At 39.9% G+C, this 23806-nt stretch overlaps 1 protein-coding gene across 5 annotated transcripts in view; it reads right to left on the bottom strand.

Annotated features, from left to right (window-relative positions):
• Positions 1-23806, bottom strand: part of SGCD (sarcoglycan delta) — a 335598-nt gene that overhangs the window by 85158 nt on the left and 226634 nt on the right. For all 5 annotated transcript variants that reach the window (XM_034066623.1, XM_034066622.1, XM_034066620.1 and 2 more), the window contains one exon: positions 642-743. In XM_034066623.1, coding sequence (XP_033922514.1) covers positions 642-743 — 102 coding nt within the window. The remainder of the gene's footprint in view (positions 1-641; positions 744-23806) is intronic.

Here is a 23806-nt window from a genome sequence, read left to right as displayed (position 1 = left end):
AGAGCAAAAGTCACTGACAGTCAATGAAGTGCTCCTATGAAAATGTTATTTCAATCACACTTGAGTTCTTTCTCATTTTCAGTTGTTAACATCCTTGCCACTTCTGTCAAGCAGTCTCTCTCCCAGCAGCACTGAATTTTAACTGCACATAATTTTAAAACTCAAAATTAAATAGGACTGAGCACATAATACAGGTTTCTTGTGTCTGCTAAGAACAGATCAGGTCCTTGTGCCAAGGCATCAACTTTGCTCCCTGCAGAAAAGGAGTAAGTAGTTAAACATGAGCTGGATTTCACAACTGCCTGCCATCCCTCTACCTCTGAAACATTAGGTCTCTCATTTGAGGGTTGTTTGTCATTTATCTTGAAAGGAGACAAAAGGACAATCTGAAACCTCAGCGGTGCTGGAAGCACTTCAAGCGTGGCTTGCACAAACTAAACCCACATGTATCAACTTTGCAATGCCCAGAGGATATAGTATCCATTTGAAGTCCTCAAAGGACACTCACAGTCTCACTCCCCAAATTACATTAGTATAGAGTAGCCTAAGGAATTTATCCAATAAACACACCACTTTGACACTTCATGGTTTCTTACAGTTTGTGCTATAGAAATGTGCTTATTCCTTTCCCAACAACTTACTGGTCTTGACCGGATTTCTTTGGCGTAGAGAGGTTTCAAGAATTCTGAATCTCCTTCAAGCTTTAGACCCTTTTCTGTGATTCTCAGGTTCCCCATTCCATCCTAAAACACAGAAAAGAGAAACAAAACAACCCCATTAGTTACAATTACTAAAATCACCAGGCTGCAATAGCTGATTTTTTTTTCTCCATAGCATGTAAAAGTACTGGCAGGCACTACATAATGCAATTATGTGTGTTATCCTTTTACTTCTGTTTCTGTGAAAAAGTATTCTATTCAGAACAATCTCCAATGCTTCCCAGTAAATGAAAGATGTTCTTTTAAGCTACTCATCTCTACTCAAGGAGATGCAGCAATGCTCTGTGTTAACAGGACACTGTTGACTGTAATATTCACTGGCTAACTGTATATTAATATAACTTCACATTCATAGCAAAACCATATAAAGGCTATGTGATTAATTTGACCACATTTCATATAGAGAATATGTGATTAATTCCACTGAACTGACAAAATAGGATTTGGCTATGTAGGAGTATTACAATAAAATGTGGGAGAGAACCCCAGTTTTGGGGAAACCTCTGCAACGCATGGACTCTTTGGTGGGATCAGTCCTTACAGCAAAATAATGTGGAACCTGTTGATTAGTTTCAAGTCTCACAGTCTTTCCTATGGTTTTGACACTGTTGAGATGCTACATGGCTTCACTGGAATACATATTTATGCAAATATTTGCTGTGGAAGAAGCAATGATACTACAGGAATATCTTTCCAAGAGACTGCTCTCCTGTGCTGAACTAACTCCTGACTTTTTTCTCCTGTAATGATCAGCTCAGGATTGGAACCCTTGCTCTGCTCTTGCACAGCCGAAGCACTCCCCAGCAACCTGAACCTCTATATCCAAATGTTTGGGCTTCCTAAGTCATTACCATGCCCTTTGAGCAACCACTGCAAAGTCCATTGGCCAGGCATTAAGTAACTGGTGTAATATGTGTTTCTGTCTTCTCCTCGTCTGGATTTCATAGTTACAGCTATCAGTCCTCACCCTCTCCCCAGTCTCCACCACTCCCTGCACTTCCATGGCAAAAATCTTCTTGTCAAATGGCATCAAGGGTTGGCTGCAGACCTCCAGCAGATGATTATAAATAATCTCTTTTCTTTAGAAATTGCTTAGTTATGTGTGTCCAACATGTAATGAAACATTCGACAAACCATAATAGCAAACACAATACATGTCAAAATTGTATATGAGTTTTTCATATGGTTTTTATGCAATAAGACAGGTATATGGATACATTGGAAGAGAGCACAATTGGACCAAACTGTATTTCACCTTTAACTTGTGAAAGTCGTAACTTTTACAAAAATGAGGGATTTAGTTTCATGTAGGCCACAACTACTTAGAAAGGGGTATACGCTAAGAAACGTGGTGTGGGTGCAGAATTGCACAGGTAAAAGTATAATCAAATCCACTTCAAATTCAAGGTATTATTTATAAGATTCAGGGTGATTGCCAAAGTCTGCAGGACTGAGGTAAGTTGGGCTTTTTTCTGACAAGAAGATGGTCTGAAAAATACTTTTTAGCATAAATTTGGCTGACATCACTAGGATTTGAGACTGATGCTAGCAAAAGCTATGTCTCCACATGTATAAATTAAGATTGGGAAATGAACAAGAATTGGGTAGGCAAGAACTGGTACGACAATCCTCAAACATATCCCTTAAGGAATCTTTACATGTCCTGTCCCTTCCCCCCCCTCCTCCCCCCCCATTTCTCCAGGCTACAGAAGCAGAAGGATGATGCTATATGATACCTCAAGGACTCCACAATAAGGCAGGATACAATAATCACAAAACCTACACCAGCTGGAGCTCAGTGTATGGAGGACACTGCAAGGAGGGACACAGACATCAGCACTTCCAGGTAACACGATTCATATTACAGTAAGAGAGACATTGAAACCAAGAGTCATATAGGCTATGGGATGGCAAGAGTAGTAATTTGGAGGAATTACTGATTTGTAAGTATGGACATGCCATACAGACTCTACAGCATCTCATCATGCAATTTAGGGACTCACTGAGAAGGACTGGGCTGCCTTCTCACGTGCTGGTAGGCAAGTCCTTAAACACTGAAGTTCAAATCAGATGAGATAACTCACAGTTGTTTGAGGGATTTTAGAGCAAAGGGATATGTACTTGGGTAGAAGATCAAGAGAGGACCAGGAAAATCCAGGAAAACTACATGCATTGGATATATGTTTTCTAATCCATCCGTCTACTTCCTCTTCCATTGCATGTGCACCTCCAGCTCTGGAAGAAAAATCACTGTCGCTGAAGGTGAATGGATAACCCAAACAGATCTGCATGAACTACTGCCAAAAGGCACGACTTGGAGGGATAAAAATCAAAGACATAGCCTGTCTCAGCAGTGACACTTGTCACTTGCCAGAGGTTCTCCTGTTCCAAGTAATGTCCCAGCACATACCGTGCCAAGTGAAGACTGTTCTTGCCAGTGTATAGTGTCTTATGAACAAAGTAAGTACTAAGCCTGTGGGACAAAGTACATCAAGAACACTTTTGATATATATCATATCAGCAGGTGCACTCTCCTACAAACCCAGTGTTGGAGAAAAAAAAAATACTTCCCCATGTTGTTCTTAACTTTCGATCCTTCTCAACCTCCGATCCCCACTCCTTCCTCTCCTTCTGTGACTGCCAAAATTAATAAGAGATGCACTTTCCTGGTGTTTGGGATTAGGATGCAATGTTTAGCATTGATTTACCACAATTAACTCTCTGCTGCTCATGTTTCTTAAGATTGAAGCTAACAGCTTTTTGTAGTGAAACTCTGGGTCAGCAGATGAAAAAAACAAGCAAAGGTTGTAATCTGAGTTTAAACTTAATGGGCATCCTGGCCTCATACAGGATCATCATTACTAAATCATACTTATTATATCCCATTAGAAATAAATAAGCAGCTTGTGGAATTGTATAGAAATCCCAAAATACAGATACATTAGAGAGAAATCACTGTATGAAAGACTACCTCACATACTGTTTTGGATAAAGCATCTTCATCCTCCCTAAATTATATGGTCTAGTAACAAATAAATGTCATATTCTGCTACAGAGAATATATATGAAAGTTCCTGTGAAATTTCATGAACCATGACCTATAAAATGCAGCAGAAAGCTTCCCAGAGTGACAGACCACAAGTCTGTGTTAAACATTGTGTCTATGATTGGTTTATATCATTATCTGCCACTCTATTGCTTATAAATAAAGGGGGGAAAAAGGCAGTATCGATCATTTGATACATGGACATCTAACAATCTTTGTTTCTCCCCTTTTTATTAGTAGGTGGCTCAGCAGTGAGTGAATGACTTTATTGTGCAAGCAACAAGCCAGCTTTGTGAGAGTGTCCAGGAGGCAAGCTCCAAACAGGAGGCACAGAAGTTGGGACCTCTCCTTTACCCTCTGCTTTGAATTATTTTGCTTTCTGGTAGGGCATGGTGAAAACTTTCATATCAATTTTATCATCTACACCCCCTCTCTTTTTATGCAAAGCCTTGTAATGGGTAGGCATAAAAATTTATGTGCTATTGCTGACTGCTCTGTGTTGGAAAGGGACAGCAATGGTAAAATCCCAGGTAACATAAATGTCACTTTGGTGATGCTGAATGAGAAAGGATTTTTATTTTCTTTTTTGCAGTAGCTTGAGAAGCAATTCAGTTTTACAATCAATTACAAATGATGGTGTTAGTGTTAGGAGAATAGCCCAGCACTGCTGCTATCTGATTACCAAGGCTCCTGTCTGTTTTTTGGTCAGCAATGTGACTATACATGTGGGTAAAGCCTAGGTTCTTTCTGTTTTCTTTTCTAACAGTTGTGTATTACTTTATTTTCTTTTTTAAATTGTACAGCTGGTAGCAGGGAGATTCAGTTAACAGAGTAAGAAGACCCAGCCAACTTAACCAAAGACATGTAATAGTTGTGGCAAATACCTGGAAGTGGTATTAGCTGCAGCAGTTTGGACTGCTTACACACAGGAACAGGGGTAATTTTCAGTGGCATCTGCCATTCATTTATTGGATCAGGCTGGGTTCATGCCACAGCTTAACTTAGTCAAAAACAAGGTAGCGATAACATGTATTCACTATGGCCTTTCGTGCTAAGATGCTTTGTTTCTTACAAACAGTAAGTTCAGCCTCACGCTCCTCTGTCCTTCTGGCATTTCTGAATACAGAGGCAAATTTGCAGTTTACTGCGGTCTTTTTAAGGATTTTAGGGAGACAGATCCCCAGCTGTCTGCTGGCCATCACAGGCATGGGTAGCTTTCACATGCTTTTTCCTGAACCCCCGTCCTTTCCCAGTTAGTCTCTGCACAGCAGGTAAGCATTTACTTTCTATACGAGGAATAAACTGCAGTTATGTTTGGCAATGTCCTGTGGGAGAGAATTACCTCTGGAGACTGCTCATGTCAGATGGCTGAAACACTTGATTATCGTTGCTTGTATTATTGATTGCTGTGCTCTGCATGGCTTCCAGATATGTGCAAGTTATTACACAGCTCAATACATCCGCAGTTAGAAAAACAACAAATGCAAGTGACCTGGTTTTTTATTCCTCCACTGGGAAGATTTCTGTACTATTCTTCTACCTTTCACTTGATATTAAAAGTTTCCAGATTCCCCAGATTTAAGTAAGGTATGTACTGATACACATCGTTGCCAGTGCTTCAGTCTCGAACACCTACTTGCTCTAACAGGATCTGCCCTTCCTCCTTCTCCTCATTTTCTTCAGTTAATTTGTCAGCTCAATAAAGATCCCAGCACCAGTCCTAGAAAGTTAAAACTGGTTACACAGCACAGTCCAGAGCAACATACCCTCCAAGGCAAGGAGACATGCTACGGCTTCTTCCTCTGAGAGCAGACCTTGTTTTGAGACCTCACATACAGACTCAGGTTTGGACAGACAATAGAGAAAAATGAGCCAGCATAGTGTTACACAGTATATATAATCACATCCTGTATGCACAGATACAGGATTCAAAGCTAATGAAAAAAGCTTACGATCAAAGCCTTATGTCCACAACCAGCATTCGTCTGCCTCTTCTTCTGCCTGTTCATTGATCTCAGATGCCCCTGACAGATGTCTTACTGGTAGTGTTTTCACTGTGTGTGGTAGGTAGATGTCTCAGCGTAGGACGGCTGTGCTGAGACATTGGTGGGTGAAGGAAGATGACCCAAAACTTCTTGCATCACTGTGAGACAGTATATATGCCCCTCCAGGGAAGGAGGGAGACACAGATGAAGCACAGATAAAGTCAACATTATAAATTGCAAGACTAGCAAGCAGCTAACTTGCTGTTCCCTGCAGAAGGCTCCCTCCTGAAGCTGTAAGAAGACATCTCTGTATAATCTCTGGTGCTGCAGTAATCAGTCACAGGGAGACTTGGAGTTGAATGAGTAGAGGCCAGCTGTGGGAGTCACCCAGTGGAAAATGACCTCTAGAAGCTGCTGTTAAAGTTGTATGAGCTATATAGGCACTTTTAGCTCCTTCCACAGGTGTCAAGTCATTTGTGATAGCTACAGGCTGTTAACTTATGAAGGAATTATGTGCAAGTGGAGGAAAACTGCTCGCAGACCATTATGGTTAATGTAAAATCCAGCCTAAACCAAGCCTATGCAGTGCTAACTTTTTCCAGTGCTAACTCCTGTTTCTGTGAGTTCCCCTGCATGACTGCAGAAAAGAGGCAGAAGATGAAAAGAGGGGATACAATGCAGAGAGCACAAGAACTGAGAGGACATCCCACAGTTACACAATGAGCTGTGATGAAGAAAATTTTGATTTCATTCTTGTCAGACTCACAAGCCACGATGCCTTCCACATGCATGTTTCCATAGTGCCTTTCCCCTCTATCTGTTTCTTCCACACCAACTGAGTGCCTACCAGAGCCAAAGCCATTTATTACGCAGATTGCTCGAGGAGCCTTATGAATCTGTTGTCTAAGGCAGAAGAAACTTATGCACTGGCATTAGTGACAGCTAAAGAGAAAACTCTTTAAGAAGTAGGAAGTACAGGATCAAATGTAGCTTGCCAATTACTGTTTCAAGTAAGTTACAACTAACCAAAGCAACTAAATCCCATCCTTTGAAACAATTCCAAACTACCATTGGAATAAATTCTGAACAAATCATTCAGCCAGAGCTTGAAGAAAGCTCAGCTCTGGATTTACTGCATATTGCTGGAACTACTTTGGACAAAAGGTATTTCTTTCCAAAGCAAACTGCTAGTGAGTTTACTCAAAGTATGACCATAGGACTTCTATGAAATAAGCCTCACCATTTGAGAGGACATTTTTCCAGCAAAAAAGATTATCAAACCTTTTGGGGAAATTATTATGAATCCCAATATTGTTACTAAAGCACCACCATCATATGCAGAATTCCTCTCTAGGGTAGTAATTTCCCTTTCCATTGATACAGCAAGGAACAGATCAAAATTTGCCTTTCATGCCTCCCAATACTCTGTTATGGAGCACTTTGGCACTGAAACATAAAATGAGCCATGTTCTTTTGAGCATTTTTCTGCTTTTTTGCTCCAATACAAATAGTAAGGTTTCACATCTCACCACCAACATATATTCCAAATGCGTTCCTTGAATTCTTCATCTTTTTAGTCTAGCCTATTACCATAATTATGCTAACTAGAAGGGAAAAGTCCCATCCTACAGAAATCTGTGCTCCCTCAGAAGTAAGAAAAAAAGATTCTTATAGTTGTAGGAACACATACTCTTCTAATGCAGCTATTTAATAATACAATCAACACATAAATTCACTGTTGCAGAAGTTGCAGAAACAAGTTTTATAAATGATGGCCTAATACTCCTGAATTATGGTAGTGTGTCAATCACTGAATGAAACATAGAATAAACAACTTTTCAAACTCTAAAGATCTTGGACAGGACATGTGCATCGCTCCTCCAAGTTACGCCAAAGCTGAATTGAACTCACTCACGCTTATATGGTTGGAAGAAGTTTCCAGGGAGAAGGAGGATTATTTCTTTCCTTTCTCTATCTTGGTGGATCCCTTTTGTGTTTGGTACTTACATTCTAAAGTAAGATTTTTCTGACTAATCCACTATCTAGCAACTCCCCCTGCCCTACATTGAGGTGGCAGATTAAGGCCTGACAGAAAGAAAAGGGAAGTATCAGGTCTCATGTGGCTTTTCTGAAGATGAGCTCTTGAAATGAGGCCAATTATTAAGTCATTTTTGCATGATGTGAACATGCCAAAACAACTCAGGGGCTCTAATTAGAGCATAATACCAGGTCTGCTCAAAGAAATAAGGCTCATGCACATACACTGCGGTTTCAAACCCCTGCTCAAGATCCACGCCAACACTCAAGATACCAGAAATACAAACACAGGTAGAGAGACCCAGCAGAGCTGTGGCTACTCTCACACTACTCATCTATAAGGCACATCTGATGATCGCATCCCAGCAGACTGATTTACAGGCTACAGGGAACTTGGAGGAGGTGCCCGTTGACCTCAAACCCCACCACACCTGCATTATATACCCACTGCTGTGCCAACACGACCCTCTGAAGTTACTATAATCATGATGCGAATCCGTATTTTCAGTTCCTTCATTTACTCTGCTTCACCATTTTCTCCTGTTTCCAAAAGCCAAAAGAAAACAGGGTGAATGGGGAGGAATATTTTCAATGCACCTCAATTAATCACTTCTGAGACCGGATTCAGCTAGTGTTAGGCATTTAGCTGGGAAGCCTGCATTTGGAAGGTAATCACCCCGTGCTACCTCTGAGGGTGGGGGAGAGAAAAAGGCAACGGAGTCCACAGAGTACCCAAATTGCTCCCTGGAAGTGCTTCTTCCCAGCTGCTGTGCAGCTCCTCCAAGGTGACTTACGCATCTTTGCTGGCTGCCTATAGATAACTGGTAGAAACACAGACCTCAGTATTCAAAGAGGAAATAAATGGGTTGCCAAGCAAAACAATAAACGGCTATCATGAAATAAAACATATTTCCAAAGCCTGATTTTAACTATACCAATGTAGAGTGGCTTCAGGGACTATTTTAATGATTTCTTTTTTTTTTGTTTTTAATCAAGACTCATACTTTCAGTAGGAGAGAGGAGATCGGGCATATTCAATTTATTTGCACAAGTTGGTAAAAAGAAATTTGCTTTAAAATTAAATTCTCTGTGTTAAGAGGAATCCATAGGCTCCTTGTTAAGAAGATGCCCTCATGGCTGAGGAACTACCACACAATTTTTATAGCTCTATTTGTCATAAAAATATATGATTTTGCTCTTCCTCTATCAGAATATCCTGAAAAATAATTTCAACTGTCTTCCAGACTTATCTGCAGTGTGTATATGATGTTGTTAGCAAGGGAGGCTCTGGGGACAGCAAAGAAAAAGAGAGAACCAAAAGCGCTGCTGTCAAAGAGGCTGAAATAAGTATATTGCTGCTATTGCTTTTGGAACAGTTACCAGCAAATAATTATTTATAAAGGAAAATATATGGCTATGTTTGCCAGGGCAAATGGTGGGCAAAAAATGAGATCAGATGTCTGGAGTGCACCTACTAGTTTCTAATAGCTCCACCGATTTACACCTACCTGGATTCTGGCCCTAGAGTAAAGAGGTAGGAAATGGAGGGCTTTGCTAAATGCCCGTGGCTGTAAGGCTGCAGGTCACAGGATGTGGAGGAAACCCCAGCTTGCACCTACTGTGCCTTGCTGGGGGGGATGGATGCATGGACAAAAGCAACCAAGCCTCCAGGGCTTTCCCTAATGCTCTGGGATGGGCTGTGGCAGCCCTGGAGCAGCTATGGGGGACCAGAGGACAGAAGCAGTTTCATCACTTGCCATCACTTTCTCCCCAGACTCCCAGCCCCGAAGTATTTAGCATCAGAGCTAACAGCCATCTAACACACCTTATTCATGCTCTCACATCCATGCATGGCACACGCTATTCTGCGTGCATGCTCACACATATGAACACCCCTTAGGGGAAACTGAGGCATGAAGTTGGGCACACAAGAAAGCTGCATTAAAGGAAGAGCTCCCAAGGTTTCTCTCCAGCACCTTGTATCACAGCACTGCAGCTAAGAAACTATATATATCCTGCTCCTAAGAAACAACAGGTTAATTTTAGCAGCTTTCAAATGCTAACAATTCAGACTTCAGTTTCTCTCCTCCATGTGGTTTGCATTTCTCTGCCTCCTTGCCAGAAGATGCATTATGCTTAATGCCCTCTGTCTTTGTCACAACTTTTTAGTGCACATTCAAAAGTGTTTACCAGAATAAAAATTACAATCGTATCACAGCAAGGGAACAAGGAGCTTGCTAGTTATCAACTCAAGTCCAGAAGCATCCTGAACCTTCTGATATGATTCCAAAATGATCATCGTGGCAGTTTATACTTCTTGAACTGTGAAGGAACTGGAAAACATTGAGATAATTTTCCCACTGTTTACTTTTTGAGGAAAAGAAAGGCAAAATGGCTTTTTTTTCCATATCTAGAACTCATGCATGGGGCGTTTTTGATTTCAAATTATTTACTGAGTGGGTGCTTACTGAGTCATAAGGACTTGTACCAGATGCCAAGAGATTCTTTTGGAAGTCAGGAGTACAATATTTGTGTGAAAGTCAGGTGGTTACGTGAAACAGGAAAGAATCGCATGCAAAAACACACAACTGCCATCGGCAAACCACAACAGAGCAACACACAGCACCTTTTTTTTAAGTGCTGTTAAATAGAGAGTCTTAGAGTCACAGGAAGTGATCGCTCCTACTCTGCTTTGGCCTTTAGAGAACATAGCTCAGTGGGTCACCTCATTACAGTAATATGACTTATTTGGGGCTATTAGCATTTCTTTCTTCTGCTGCTCCTTTAAAACATGACACTAGCAGGAACAGATTAAGTGACTCATAAGCTTCAAACTTATTTATTTAGCTTCAGTGTGCCACCTTAGCTCAGCTTTTGTCATTGTTTTCACTAGCACCAAGCTGATCTAAATAATGAAATCTTTAAAATAAATACTAAGTGTCTCAGATCTGGATTTCCTTTATCATGAAATACCTATGAACCTTCTGCCAGAATGCACTTCAGATATGAGCTGCTCCTGGGCACAGTTTCACAGCAACACCAGCACAACTAAGAAGCGATGCTCACTCCATCCAGCCTGGCAGAATGAGCAAGGGTGAGCAGAGTGTGAGATGCCATCAATTTAAACACGTTGCATTCTCCAGGGGTATCTGCAAGGGTTGTTTATGCTCCATAGGAGCTTTTCAAAGCAAATAAACAGACAAATTGCAGCAGGAGGATGTAGCCCTTGCTGGGAGCTGCTGTCTAGTCCCATGGGGCAGCCCTGCGTGCTCGGCACGCTTGTATGCAGATTGCAGCACATAGGGTGATGGTAGACAGGATCAGACTACATTATAATAATGTTAAAATAATGAACTCAGTAAAATAATTTTGATCAGTGAGCATTGCTGGTTGGAAGTGCCCTGGTATGCTTCTCCACACAGCCTTCTGCAGGCAGAGTCAGGCTGGCTCAGAGGCAGCAAGAGGCTCTCCATCATGGTCCAGGCAGGGATATGATTGCAACTTGGACTTTTCTTACAGCTTTTTGGTCATTTTGGCAGTCCATGCTTGTTACTGTCTGGATAAGAATTTTCTTTCTGAAAGAAGAACCACCAGGGGATAATGACACATAATAGCAAATGGCTGCACTCAGCGATGGAAAATGCTTCAGAAGGAATTTTTATCCCTTAAAAGAACACAAAGCATAGAGCAAAAAAATGCCAAGGCTAATTGCATTTCCTTTTGGCTGAGCATCCAGAGCCTGCCTGCAGACTGTCTGAAGCTATGAATTCCTGTCCTTCTCTGCACTGAGGCTGCCCATCGGCATCTCAGCTTGGGACGTGGAGGCAGGAGTTCTGCATCACTGGTTGCTCCTCCCCTTACCAGTCACCTAAACCCTAAACAACATTTCTCTCTCTTGTTTTGGCTTTCATCACTGATCTATTTGACAACTTTAGTAAATTTAATCTCAAAACACTCAGGGATATAGGGCAAAAAATATGTTTCCCAGGCTGCAGATAAAGAATGTGGTTTTAGGGAGCTTAAATGGCTCAACTAGACATGTGGGTGATTGCAGGAAATCTAGAACCTTATGATAAATTTGGGATATTAATGTAAGAATAAAGCCACACTGCTGGAAGCAATATCTTATTGACAAAACTGCTAGAAAGTTGCAAAGGTAATGAACAAGGAATTGAGATGGATTACTAGTGATATGCTTTTGAATCTATTACTCAATGCCAGCTGTCAGATACCTTAGACTTGGGTAAAATACCACACCTATAAATATCTTTCTCAAATGGGACTATTAATGAGAATAACTACAATAAGTGTGGTCAGTGAGTTGCTTTCGAGGAAGAGGTAATCACACAACTGTTATAGTTTAATTTATTCTAAGTGGTTATTCAAGTCTGTCTTTGCTGACACCATAGCAAATGCATAGTTTATAGCTACAGATCATGGTTATTTTCTCACTTGAGGTCTATTAAACAAATGGAATTTTTTTTTCTTTCAGTTCTTAGCAGGGCCTTAAAGACTGTAGCAGCCTTGGCAACCAGTGCAACACACTGTGTATTTCTAAGTAATGCTTGAAAAATATTCAAGATTTCAAACACAGGGAATGGGTCCCTCTCACACGAATACACTCTCATGAGATGTTTGCTGCTCAATCAATCAAATGAATCACATGTTTTCCTTTAATTAGTCTTCCAAGCTTCTGCAGGCTGTAGGAGACAAGTCTTAGAAAACCATGTTTATTCCTGAAATGCTTAAAGGTTATGTTACAATGTTTATTTCCAACATTTGTTACCAAACAGAAGCAGCAAATGCTGCAGATTAAAACATTGCAAGACTTTGTCAGAAGTCCTAGAATTTGTTAAAATACAAAACATAAACACAAGGCATAAAAATGCCTAAGTACAGGATATGTCTATGAAATGAACCCCCTCTCCATTTAACTATTTGCTGCTCATCAACAATATCCTTTCCAAAATAGAAAACCCCCACAATTCTTAAGAAGCGGCAGTGGAACTCTCTGTAACTTTAAAGATCTTATTTAAGACTAAGCTTGAAAAGATCAGTTTGGGAGGTGAAAATCCTTTGTACGTAACTTAAGGATAAGTTTAAGCTATTCTGGGCAGAATTTTAATTTCTGTGAAATGATGAAAGAACTAAAGGAGTATCTCAAAAGGCAGACTCAACAGAAGGAAAACAAACATTAAAGCACTAATTATATAGACACAGGGAGTATTTCTGCTACTTAAAAAAATAAACAGAAAGAAAATTGGAATTCAGCTGCAAACTCATTTAACAACCTCGACTTCAAAGCTTACTGATGTGCCTAGGGCTAATATTTAATAGAAATATTGAAATTTACAGTAAAGCCAAACCCCAAATCTCTCTGACTTAAGCCAGTCCCTGACTCAGCATTATCCTGATCTCAGTATTTTCATTTCGCCTCAACTTGGTCACCTCTGTCTATTCCTCCGCAGCCCTGTACTTCTGCAGTACAGGTATATCATTTACACATCTACTCTGAAGCTGTGCAATGAGTATGTTAAAGTCCTGCTAAAGGTTCTATCTTTTTTTCCCTTCTCAACCACTATCATGGGGAAAGAAAATCTTATGTAAGTTAAGATAATAATAGGTTTGCTTGTTACACACCAGACTAAGTATTTCTGGAAAAGCGATGGAAAGTAACATCAGTAAATAGAGAAAATAGCAGGGTATAGAATTCTTAATAGTCATTAATTTGTCTCTTTCAAGACAGCTCCCTGAGTGACATACAGGTAACTGAAATGAAACACATTAATTGCCTTCACAGAAATTAGTTCAGAGCCTTCGTCTTTGCCCATTTTGAACAGTTTAAAGTACCAAGGGTGTGCCAAGGAGGATGCAAGTCACCTTCAACCCAACTCTGTCACCTAAGAACTGCTTTGATTATTGTGACATGAAAGAAGACCCTCTGCTAATATTGTTTGCTCCCCATAATCCAAGTCTCAACATGATTAGAGTCCAAACCCCTATTGCTGGAATTGGCCACAGAAGCTCTGCAGCAGTTTTGAATGGTGTGTGTCAAAGCTTTTCCTTTCATGGATCCCAGGCACACTACCTCATGGCCACATAGGGCTCCCAAGCCAGGACAAATTTGGAGGACACATCCCAAGGGCCTGGACAAAGGGCACTGGAGGGAGGGATGGGGTTGGATGACAGGTGGGAAGGGTGACACTGAGCTCCAACATGTGCATTGAGTTCAACAGTGCTCAGTATCTCCAAACCCTTGATTCCTCTCTAGGTCTCACCTGCAGACCAGGTGGGCAGCCTTGCTAACCCTTGCTGAGGGAGCATGCTTCTCCAAAATCAACATGGGAACACCTGCATGGCATTGTCCAGTGCCACACCAAGATACCTGAGGTGCAGGAGCTGGCAGAGTCAACACTAAAACTTAGTGTAACACTTGACTGAGGTCTAAATAAGTCACCTGGTGGCTTATACACAAAACTGCATTGTACAGTACAAATTCACTCATATGAGCCTCCAGCTATTGCATTTCCTGTAGGTCACTTGTCATAGTTTCATTACCTACTGTCCTTTTTCAGTGAAACTACACTTTACTTAAAAACAGTTATGAAGACTTAACGTAGCCATAGTTGAACAAACAAGGCAGGTCTGTAGGTGTATCAAACTTTTAGAGGTATCTTGCAGCAGCTTTTCATTCACGGTGAATGAACTGAACTCGGCTTTGCTACTGTTAAAAGTAACTGCTTTGCCTGCACAGCAACTTTTTTTTAATGATTCCTTTTTTTTCTGCAGAATCAAATGCTGTCTTTTTAAAGAATTTCTTGTTTATTAAAGTAAAGCAGAGATTCCTTAGTCATTGAAAAACACAATTTTGTTTACTTAATTTTTGGATGATGCAAACAATTTATACCTTTGCTTTTTAAATCTACTGACTTTTTAAATCTACTTGGATATTGACTTGGTACATTATTAGTGTCTTGTTAGGCTCACTATAAATCTTTCAAAAGGAGTCACTTAAATCTGTGAGCCCTCCTTGTTTTGGCTCCTAGCTGTGTTTGGGACTGTGTTCAAATATTTGTGTTCTCCAAGTTCCAAGAAACATCTGTCCCTACAATCACTCAAGGAATTTTGGCATAAAACTGACTTTTATTTTCTGAGCAAACAGAATACACTTGACAACAAGATTCACTTTCAGCTGATAAATGCAGACCTGACTTACTGGTTAATGGTCTGGGGTGTTCAAGCATTCACCTCTGCAACAAGCTTGACACTATGCAGAAGGAGACTATGTGTATGGCAGTGCTGAAATCGGCTTTCTCCTCCATATTGTCTGAAATTTTGATGAAAGCAAGTCTCCACGTTAGTTCAATTAGTTCACTAATGTAACACAAATGCCACTTCATAGACTTCAAATTCCTGTTTATTGCCTATATTGTGTTAAAGACCCACAGTTAACAAAAGCTTGTGCCTTGGTTAACAGAGGTAATAACTTTAATTGCCTTAGTCATGAGACATCCTAGGATTATCTGCAGTGTCTTTTAGTTGAGATGGGAGTAGAGATGAATACCTATTAATTCAAATTAATTAACAGCCTTATATATTCTAGTGAGGACATTCAGTAGATGCTTGTTCAGCAAAACAAATGGGGGTGTGCTTAATTGTGGTTCATTCTGGGCTGATCCATTAACTGTTGTGTGTCTACTCAAGAATGCACATTCATTAACTCAAGTTAATTGCTATTCAATTACCTTGAGTTATAGTATGTCCCTAAACACTAGTCCAGACAGACCCCCTGGAGATTTTGTGTAATTCAACTGTTAATTAAGCTATACGGTATATTGTTGGCAACTGAGTACTTATAGGTTTGAAATAATAACTTTGCAGTTACACTTAAATTGTTTCTTATTAGGATTTTTTCAACCCTCCTGTCTAGGTAATTGGAGGGATAACATTTCTTCCTTGCTATAAAGCACGCTTGCACTAATACTATTAATACTGCACTTGGCCAAAGATGTTTCCTGCCATCATTCTTTTTATATAACTTACTTGTTTACGAGGGAAAAACAGCATATATTTGAGTTGATTATCTTAGAATGACCCTCATATGATGGCAAATGTTTTGTAAATTTTAGCATTCTCTCTCATTTCATTTTCAAATGTTTTCAAGACTTTTTTCCAGTCTTTTTGTAGAAATTTCAAAAAGGTACTTTACCATTTCAGATATTCTGATTTTTTGGCTCCTGCTAACAGAAAGACAGCATGGCCAAAGCCTTTCTTTTCACAAGCTACAGCAATTCTGATAAACAATAGCTAGGAACAATTGACAACGATCTCAGACACTCATCACAGCAAGAAACTAAATCTTTTTAATAGTACAGCACACCAGTGAATGAGCAGCATGCTGGCACCCCTCTACAACACTGAAATGCATCTGAGAGAATGAAAGTGATCAATACTTTCACAGCATTTAAAAAGAAGACAGAAAGTAAGGAAATGGGCTCAGGGTGCAACTTCATACAAAAAGAACTGGTGTAAAATTATTTTCAAAAATTTAATATAATTCCCATGAAAGTAAGGAAAAAAGAATTAGAAATAAGACTGAAGATGAAGCTGTAGCAATAAATGTTTTTAAAACTGCTGAATGACATTTAAATATATTTCTACTCAGAATCATAGAATCATTTAGGTTGGAAAAGACTTTTAATTCAAATTCAACGGTAAACTTAGCACTGCCAAGTCCACCACTAAACCATGTCCGTAAGTGCCACATCTACACATCTTTTAAATACCTATAGGGATGGAGACTTTACCACTTCTTTGGGCAGATTATACCAATCTCAGGGGTGACTTGGGAGCACATGTCCCCCCTAGCTTCCACTTCCATCCTATACAGCCTGTACATGCCGGCCAAAACTCTGTGGGCAAGTTTTCTAGTCCTGAATTCTTTCCAACATGTCCTCCTGAAACTAATGGAGCCCCTCCTGGGCACTTGTATCAGGTGAACAAAGAATAACTGTGAAATCTTAAAGTTGTTATACCCAACGAACACCCTAAAGTTTCTCCTGATGTAAGCTGGAGATATGAGGAGGGAATCCCACCCCAGTAGCTCCCCATCAAACAGTCACCTTAAGATGAGCATCAGTCATCAAGGCCATGTTGGATGAAGCCTTGGGTGATATGGTTTAGTGTGAGGTGTCCCTGCCCATGGCAGGGGGGTTGGAACTAGATGATCTTAAGGTCCTTTCCAACCCTAACTATTCTATGATTCTATGTTTTATCCCTGACACCTGCTGACTTCCCAATATCATTGATCCTAAGACTCCCTTTAAGCCAACTTATTTGGCTTAAATAAGTTTAAGGTGGAACCTTCCTCCTCCCCAGGAATGAATTATGGCATCTCTGGTGCCAAGCAGAAAAGCCAAGCCAAGTAGAGGCCGCAAAGGGCTGTGCTGAGCTGCATAGCCCTTTTGGTTAGCACTTTTAAAGTAGCCAGAACACAACAGCAACTGAATTTGATACAAGATTCCCATCAGGATCAGCTCTTGCCAATGTCTAGTATCAGAATCATAGAATGCAAAATTTTTCAAGCTGTACATGGCCAATGAGCACTTTCTCCGCTCCATGACAGTACCCTTTGAAGCAGATGCAAAATGACACCTGTCTTAGGAATATCTTTTCAGTGTCCAATCCCCTAAAAAAAGAAAGGAAAAACCAATCCTCTTTGTCAGAGCTCAAAGGCCATGCAGGGCATATCTTCCCCCCAGTGTAGAAGACCTCTCCACACATTTCCTATGGGAAAAAATTTCCATTAACTTCCCCCAAGCGACACACTGGGGGTGGTCTCAATACCACAGATTCAGCTCCTACATGCAACACACAGCATGCAGATCAACCTGCAAAGCATCTGGAATTACAATCAAATGTACAAAAATATTTAGATACCTTTAGTTAAGACTCAAGCAATTAGTTAATATTTCATTTTTCAAAATCATAACTTATTATCTGGAATGATTATCAAAGATGACTAAGACTTGGCACTTCAAATGTGAAGGCTGCAAACACAACACATCCAGAGGACCTTGATTTTTGAAACAGACTAATAACCGTAGGCCCTCATAAAATAGGTAAGCTTGGTCAGGCAAAAGGACCATATACTGTGAAGGGTTCAAAACATATGTATATTCACTATATGAAGAAAAAAACTTGGTTTGGATTTCTTCAGACACCTCTCCAGAACTGCTTTGCTCACGTTTCTCAATTACATGGGCTCTGATAACACCTCACAGTACAGCTGCAGGGTAATTTATTCCTAAGCATTGAAAAACAAAATTAACATTTCCAAAGTCACACATGCTGTTGATTCGTTTATTCCAAATTAAAGAGCTTCATCTTAATTTCTCTCTCCCAAATTTAACTTACAGCATTTTAATTGTTTCCTCCTTCATTGTTAGATCAATATCAATCATCATCTTCACTTACCAGAACTTGCATGTTCCTGAAAATTATGTTAAATTTAGATGCTAATGAAAACTGTTTATACTGTTTAACTACAGAGATGAAAACTCTATTACAAAACTGTCAGTGATAACAAGAAACCCTAATTTCTACCTCAATCTCCTTTCTACCATCTGCTGCCCTACAAGACCCATCCCAGAAACGATTGACTAAACAAACATGCAAACAATAAATAGGATAACTGTTAACTTTGATTGACAACACAACAAACATTAAAAGAATTAAAACAGTCCCATTAACGATTACACTGAAAATTATGTTCTAAAGCAAACTAACCCACGTATGCCAGTACATGTCAATATTCCTTTTCTCCAGATAGCTTCCCAACCAGATATCCTATACAGAAATAAAGGATTGATCCATAACACCCACTGAACACTATCCTCCTAGAAGGAATAAGACAAAAAATCTTGCAGCCATTAAAAGAAATACCACAAATATACCCTACCACTGTACTAGGTGATAATTATTCTTTCATCTAAACCACTACACATGTTAATTAGATATAATTATTTAAAATATTTATGTTTTAAATATCTATTATTTGCTCTGTCCAATTCCTCAGAATCGGTTCTGTGGAATGTTGAGACAGCTTCTGTGTGGTCCCTCATGTTCTTCTCGTGGGCCACCATGTGCCTTTGTACAGTTACAGACACTATCATGATCTGGGAAATGGTGAATCAATCAGCATCAGCTTCTCTGTGTGGTAGGACAGAGAGAGCTCAACACAGTCAAGGGGTTTCAGGACAAGGGCCATATCCAGAATAAACCCAAAAGGTCTAAATCTTGTAAGATAAACTGTCTATCACATTTCTTGTATAAATACAAATCTAAACTGTGTATGTGTCTGTAAAGTTAAAATTATTACAAAGCTCTAATACAATATTTTAGCCAAGCAGTCTTAGAGAGTAATCTTTCCTTTTTATTGAGTTTAGATGAGATACACTCAGACAGGGTAAGACACTCTGCACTGTATTTCACTTAATGGTTGAAAATCTTTATTTCTTGCTTTTCCCTGATCTGCCCCTAAAGAACACTCAACGTATCTCCATTAAGGTTATAGTACAAACAAAATTGTTCCATCTGTGACTTGCACATTAGTCATGTTCCAAGGAATACCAAGCAAAATCAGACAAACACAGACATGCTACACCACTACTAAATAAAGTCCCATGAAGTAAGAAGCTAATGAACTCCTTTGAGCAATAATGTGGTAATGTGGCTTATGCCACATTATATGGAATATATATATATTATATATATGGAATGCAAGAATGAACATCTTGTTCACTCTCTGCTTTCTCTGTCTGAGTCCTAACACACCCCCGCTAATATACATGACTACAGGGAATCAGTTTTGATTCCTGATGTAAATCCACTGACTCCCAGAGACAAAAGCATGGATTTGTACCTTTTAAAATAGAAAATGAAATAAACTGTGCATAAATACATCATCCTTTTTATAATAGGGACAATTTAGTCAGGAGCTATAGTCTACCTCTTGACTGAGCTAATTCTCTACTCCAGTTATCTTACAAACCTTCTTTAATGAGTACATGTTCCTTTAAATTAACATTTTTCTCTACCTAATTACCTTGAAAAACCTGTGCTGAACCAATCTAAATGTGACTTCATTACTGCTCATTGGTGCATGCTTGCTACCCATCACTGTCAACTCAACAGGCAAAGGATTAGAACATTAACTCTGGCTTATTTGGCTTTCCATTGCAGTTGTCACACTCGGAGTGTGCAGCCAATCCAAGCTTTCAATTGACCCAGTAGGACAGTGACAGATGTTTTAATCATGTGGCTTCATTCATTAGTGCTCATTTGCCTGTTCAGAGAGACAGTTGAAACAAAAAATAATTGAACCAAACCAGTTTAATTACCTTTTCCCATTCATCCTTCAGCTGGTACAGTTCACAAGTAATGACAAATTGAAAACATAAATAAAAACCAGTTTATCCAGACCAGTGAGCTAATAAGTATGCTTACCAGAAGACGCACCATTGCCTGTCTAGGAACATAAGCACAAGTTGCTTAATAGGCATTTAATGTACATCAGTTAATGAAATCATACCAGAGCTAATGAATATATATATAATTGGATAGGCAGCTTCCACTAAATAAAAGGTTAGTGAAACCATCTTGCTAATTCAGTTTGCAGAGACAATTAGAGAAGGCCCTTGAAGACAATTCAATAGACCCTGCTAATACTATGACTACTATTGATTATTTGCATGTGATATCACATTGCTTCTTTCCTCACCAGCTTCCTATACAAACAACCCACACCCACCTCTAAAATAATAATTAAATTCAGATAAATTTCAAAAGAAGATTAAATGCACTTTAAATACATTATACTAAAAACTGCCTAAAACAGTGACCGAATGTCCACAGCTTCACGAATGTCTTCTTATGCTGATGGATTGTTCTCATCAGCCACCAGTTCAGGTTTCATCTAATGCAGAGGTAAAATGTGACTAAAACAAAATTTTACTGAATAAGCTCAGGTAAGACCTACATCTCAGATCAGTGGTGGTAATTACTGAAGTCTGCACCGTAAATCTGGTAAAAGGTATGGAAAGCCTTTGCCAGTGAAGCTGCTATAGAACAATACTTATAACAAACTCCTCAGCTGTTTCAACTTTTTGCTTTTACCTGCTTTTTTTCTTTCACCATCAGAGCCCTAAGGTCTTGCATCATTAAATTTCATTCTTAAATGAAAATGCCTCTTCCTCTATCCTCTTTTAGAAACTCTTTAAACTACTAAGAAACTTTAATGTTATTTTATGTATAACATTATAGGAAAATCCAACACCTGTATGGGATAAGAGAGTGCCTCTGTTTTTTATTAAAGGTCCATTTGATTTTCTTCAGCATCACCACAGACTATTTTTTTTCCCCAATTCCCAGCAGCTGAATCAATACAAGAGAGAACTGAAGCAGAAAGGTTAGAGCTTCTTTTCTCAAGACCATCCTTGAATATACCAAGACAGGATGCTCCAGCAAGCAGGAACGTTTCCCATAGCACAGCTGAGAACCCATGGCACCAAAGGTCAGGGAGGTGAGGCAGAGGCGGTCTGATGGACACCTCCCAGCCAGACATCACCCACCAACACCAGTCCAATGTGCAAGAGATCTGGACACAGAAAAGCACAACAGCATGGTCTTTTCCCTCATTCCAGTCATCCTCTTAACCACCAAAGATCCCAGACTAAAATCCAAGACCTCTGCAGTATAGTTTAGCAGCCTGTAACTACTTTTTTCTATCAATGATGTTTTAGAAAACTCTGGATAAATAACAAACATTGATACATATGTTTTATCCCAGTCATAGTTCATTCTTATCTTTTTCAAAGAGATTTGTTTCCCAAAATATCCTGTGGAGACCATTTGGAGTTTGTTTTCATTTTCATGCTCTGCTGAACTAAGCATTTGATTCAGAGAAAATAACAGGTTTGAAGGAAAGGCTCTGGGAAACTTAAACATAACAGAAGCTTATTTGCAGACATCTGATTTAACTGAACTGAACCCCCCTGTCTAAATCCTGAAAACCATAAATGTCAGCCAGCTAGAACTGAATAATCACCACTTATCGATATGGATACACCTAGTAGATAACAGAGTTCCTGGACCATAATATTCAGGTAACTGCTCTCAGTTTGCTTCTCCCAAGCTCCCAAATTACAACTGGCAATACAGTATCTCATTTCTCAGTGCTGTGCGTTGATGGTTCATGGAGCAGGGACTGGTTTCTTACAAGCTGGTAGTTTTCTTCCAGTATCAGATGTGAACTATTTAGTCTGAAATTAGTATCCAAGGAAGCTCATACAGGACATTCCCAGGGGTGTAAACTGCAGCCACCTCTGCAATTTTCAAAAGACCCCATCAAATGCAAGCTGACAACTTGTACCTCATGAATCTAAATCTCTTAATCTCTGGAATCACAGAATGTGTGATCAAAGTAAAGTCACAGGCAAAACCCCTCTGAACTTCAAAGCAGCCTGGATTGGGATTTGGTTTTTCTGTGTATCCATACTGAGGTAAAACCAAACACTCAAATAGCAGTGAAGTTTGCAAAACTTTGGTGAAGATAACCATGTGAAAGCTTAGGACCATTTGAAACAAAAATCTCTGCAGCATAAATTGACCCAAGTGCTCAGAGCTGAGGGGACATCAGCAGTTTAATGACAACTGTGACATTCCAGCTTAGAAATCAGGATCAGGTCAGCCTGTTTAATGCCTTCTTATGCTTTTCTCTTTACCTGGGTAATAATAAGATGCTCACAGTCCAAATAATGCTGTCATTTTGCCCTTAGTCTTGAAGTTACATTTCTTTCCCTGTGCTCTTGCCTTTTCAAGATCAGAACCAGATTACCTTCATAAAGCATAAGTCACCTAAGCAATAGGTGCAAGATCTCAGTGAGGTGCTCAGGTTAACTCCATAGCCAAGGAAAGCAACCACTGGAGTGTGATTTATCCTGCCCAAGTCAGATGCCTGCTGTAGGATGTGCTAAAACAGCTCTCTCTTTGGATACCTGAAACTCGGCAAAGGCAATTTTCACATCAGCTGTGTAATACTCTCGATTCCTTAAGCCAATGGTCTATCTCAGCAGTGTTAACACCACTGCAGTTTCTGTTTGTACTTCTAACTACTTTTCCTTACATTCTCAAACTTGTCTGAGACACTTCAAAAATTTTTGGCAGCTTGATTCTCCCATGGTTTCTTAAAATTATGGCTAAAAGCCCAATGGAATATTGATATATTAATCAAATTCACTACACCATTAACTCAAAGTGATCTGAGGCAGTTTAGAACTTTCTGCTGATCTCACTAGGAACTTGGCTGAACATTTCGTGGACAGATGAACTGACACGCAGGGAGGCAGCTGGGTACGGTTGACTGAAGATACAGTTTGTGTGTTATGGACTGCATTTTCAGGTGGTAATATCCTAAAACTACTGTATAATGCACCACACATATTTTGTTGGTCAATGAAGTGTTCTCCAAAACTTGATGGAAGTATGTGATAGCTTCAGTGATATTTTAAGCAGATCCCTCAAGAGGAAATAAGGATGCTGCATCTCTTAAAATATTAATTGAAAATGGGGAAACCCTGTTTTATGAAATACTCCCTGATCCAGTGCAGGAGCTGACCCACAATATACAATAGTGGTCACTCCTCTGAGAGCAAAGTCTGCAGCTCTGGCTGGGGGGTCTGCACTATCCAGCCTGGTGGCAGTCAGTGCTTTCAACCCAAATGGAGATGCCAAAGTGAGAAGCTGCAGTGGAGACCTTGGGCTGCAGGGACTGCCTGGACCTTTCTTGTGGGGCAGGGACAGGCAGCAGACCTGCCTGCAGACCATGTGCCCAGGGGGAGAACCTCCCGCAGCAGGTATCTGAGTTGCAGGAGGCACTAAGAAAGATGCATAACGCCTGAGAACGAGTTAAGATGCCTGATTCCAAATGCAGTCTGCAGTGGACCCACAGCCCATGGCCA

Source organism: Melopsittacus undulatus, chromosome 10, assembly GCF_012275295.1.
Source record: "Melopsittacus undulatus isolate bMelUnd1 chromosome 10, bMelUnd1.mat.Z, whole genome shotgun sequence".
In the NCBI taxonomy this organism is placed as follows: Eukaryota; Metazoa; Chordata; class Aves; order Psittaciformes; family Psittaculidae; genus Melopsittacus; species Melopsittacus undulatus.
The sequence above is the reverse complement of the archived record's forward strand: the minus strand, read 5'-3'. Positions and strand labels throughout refer to the sequence as shown.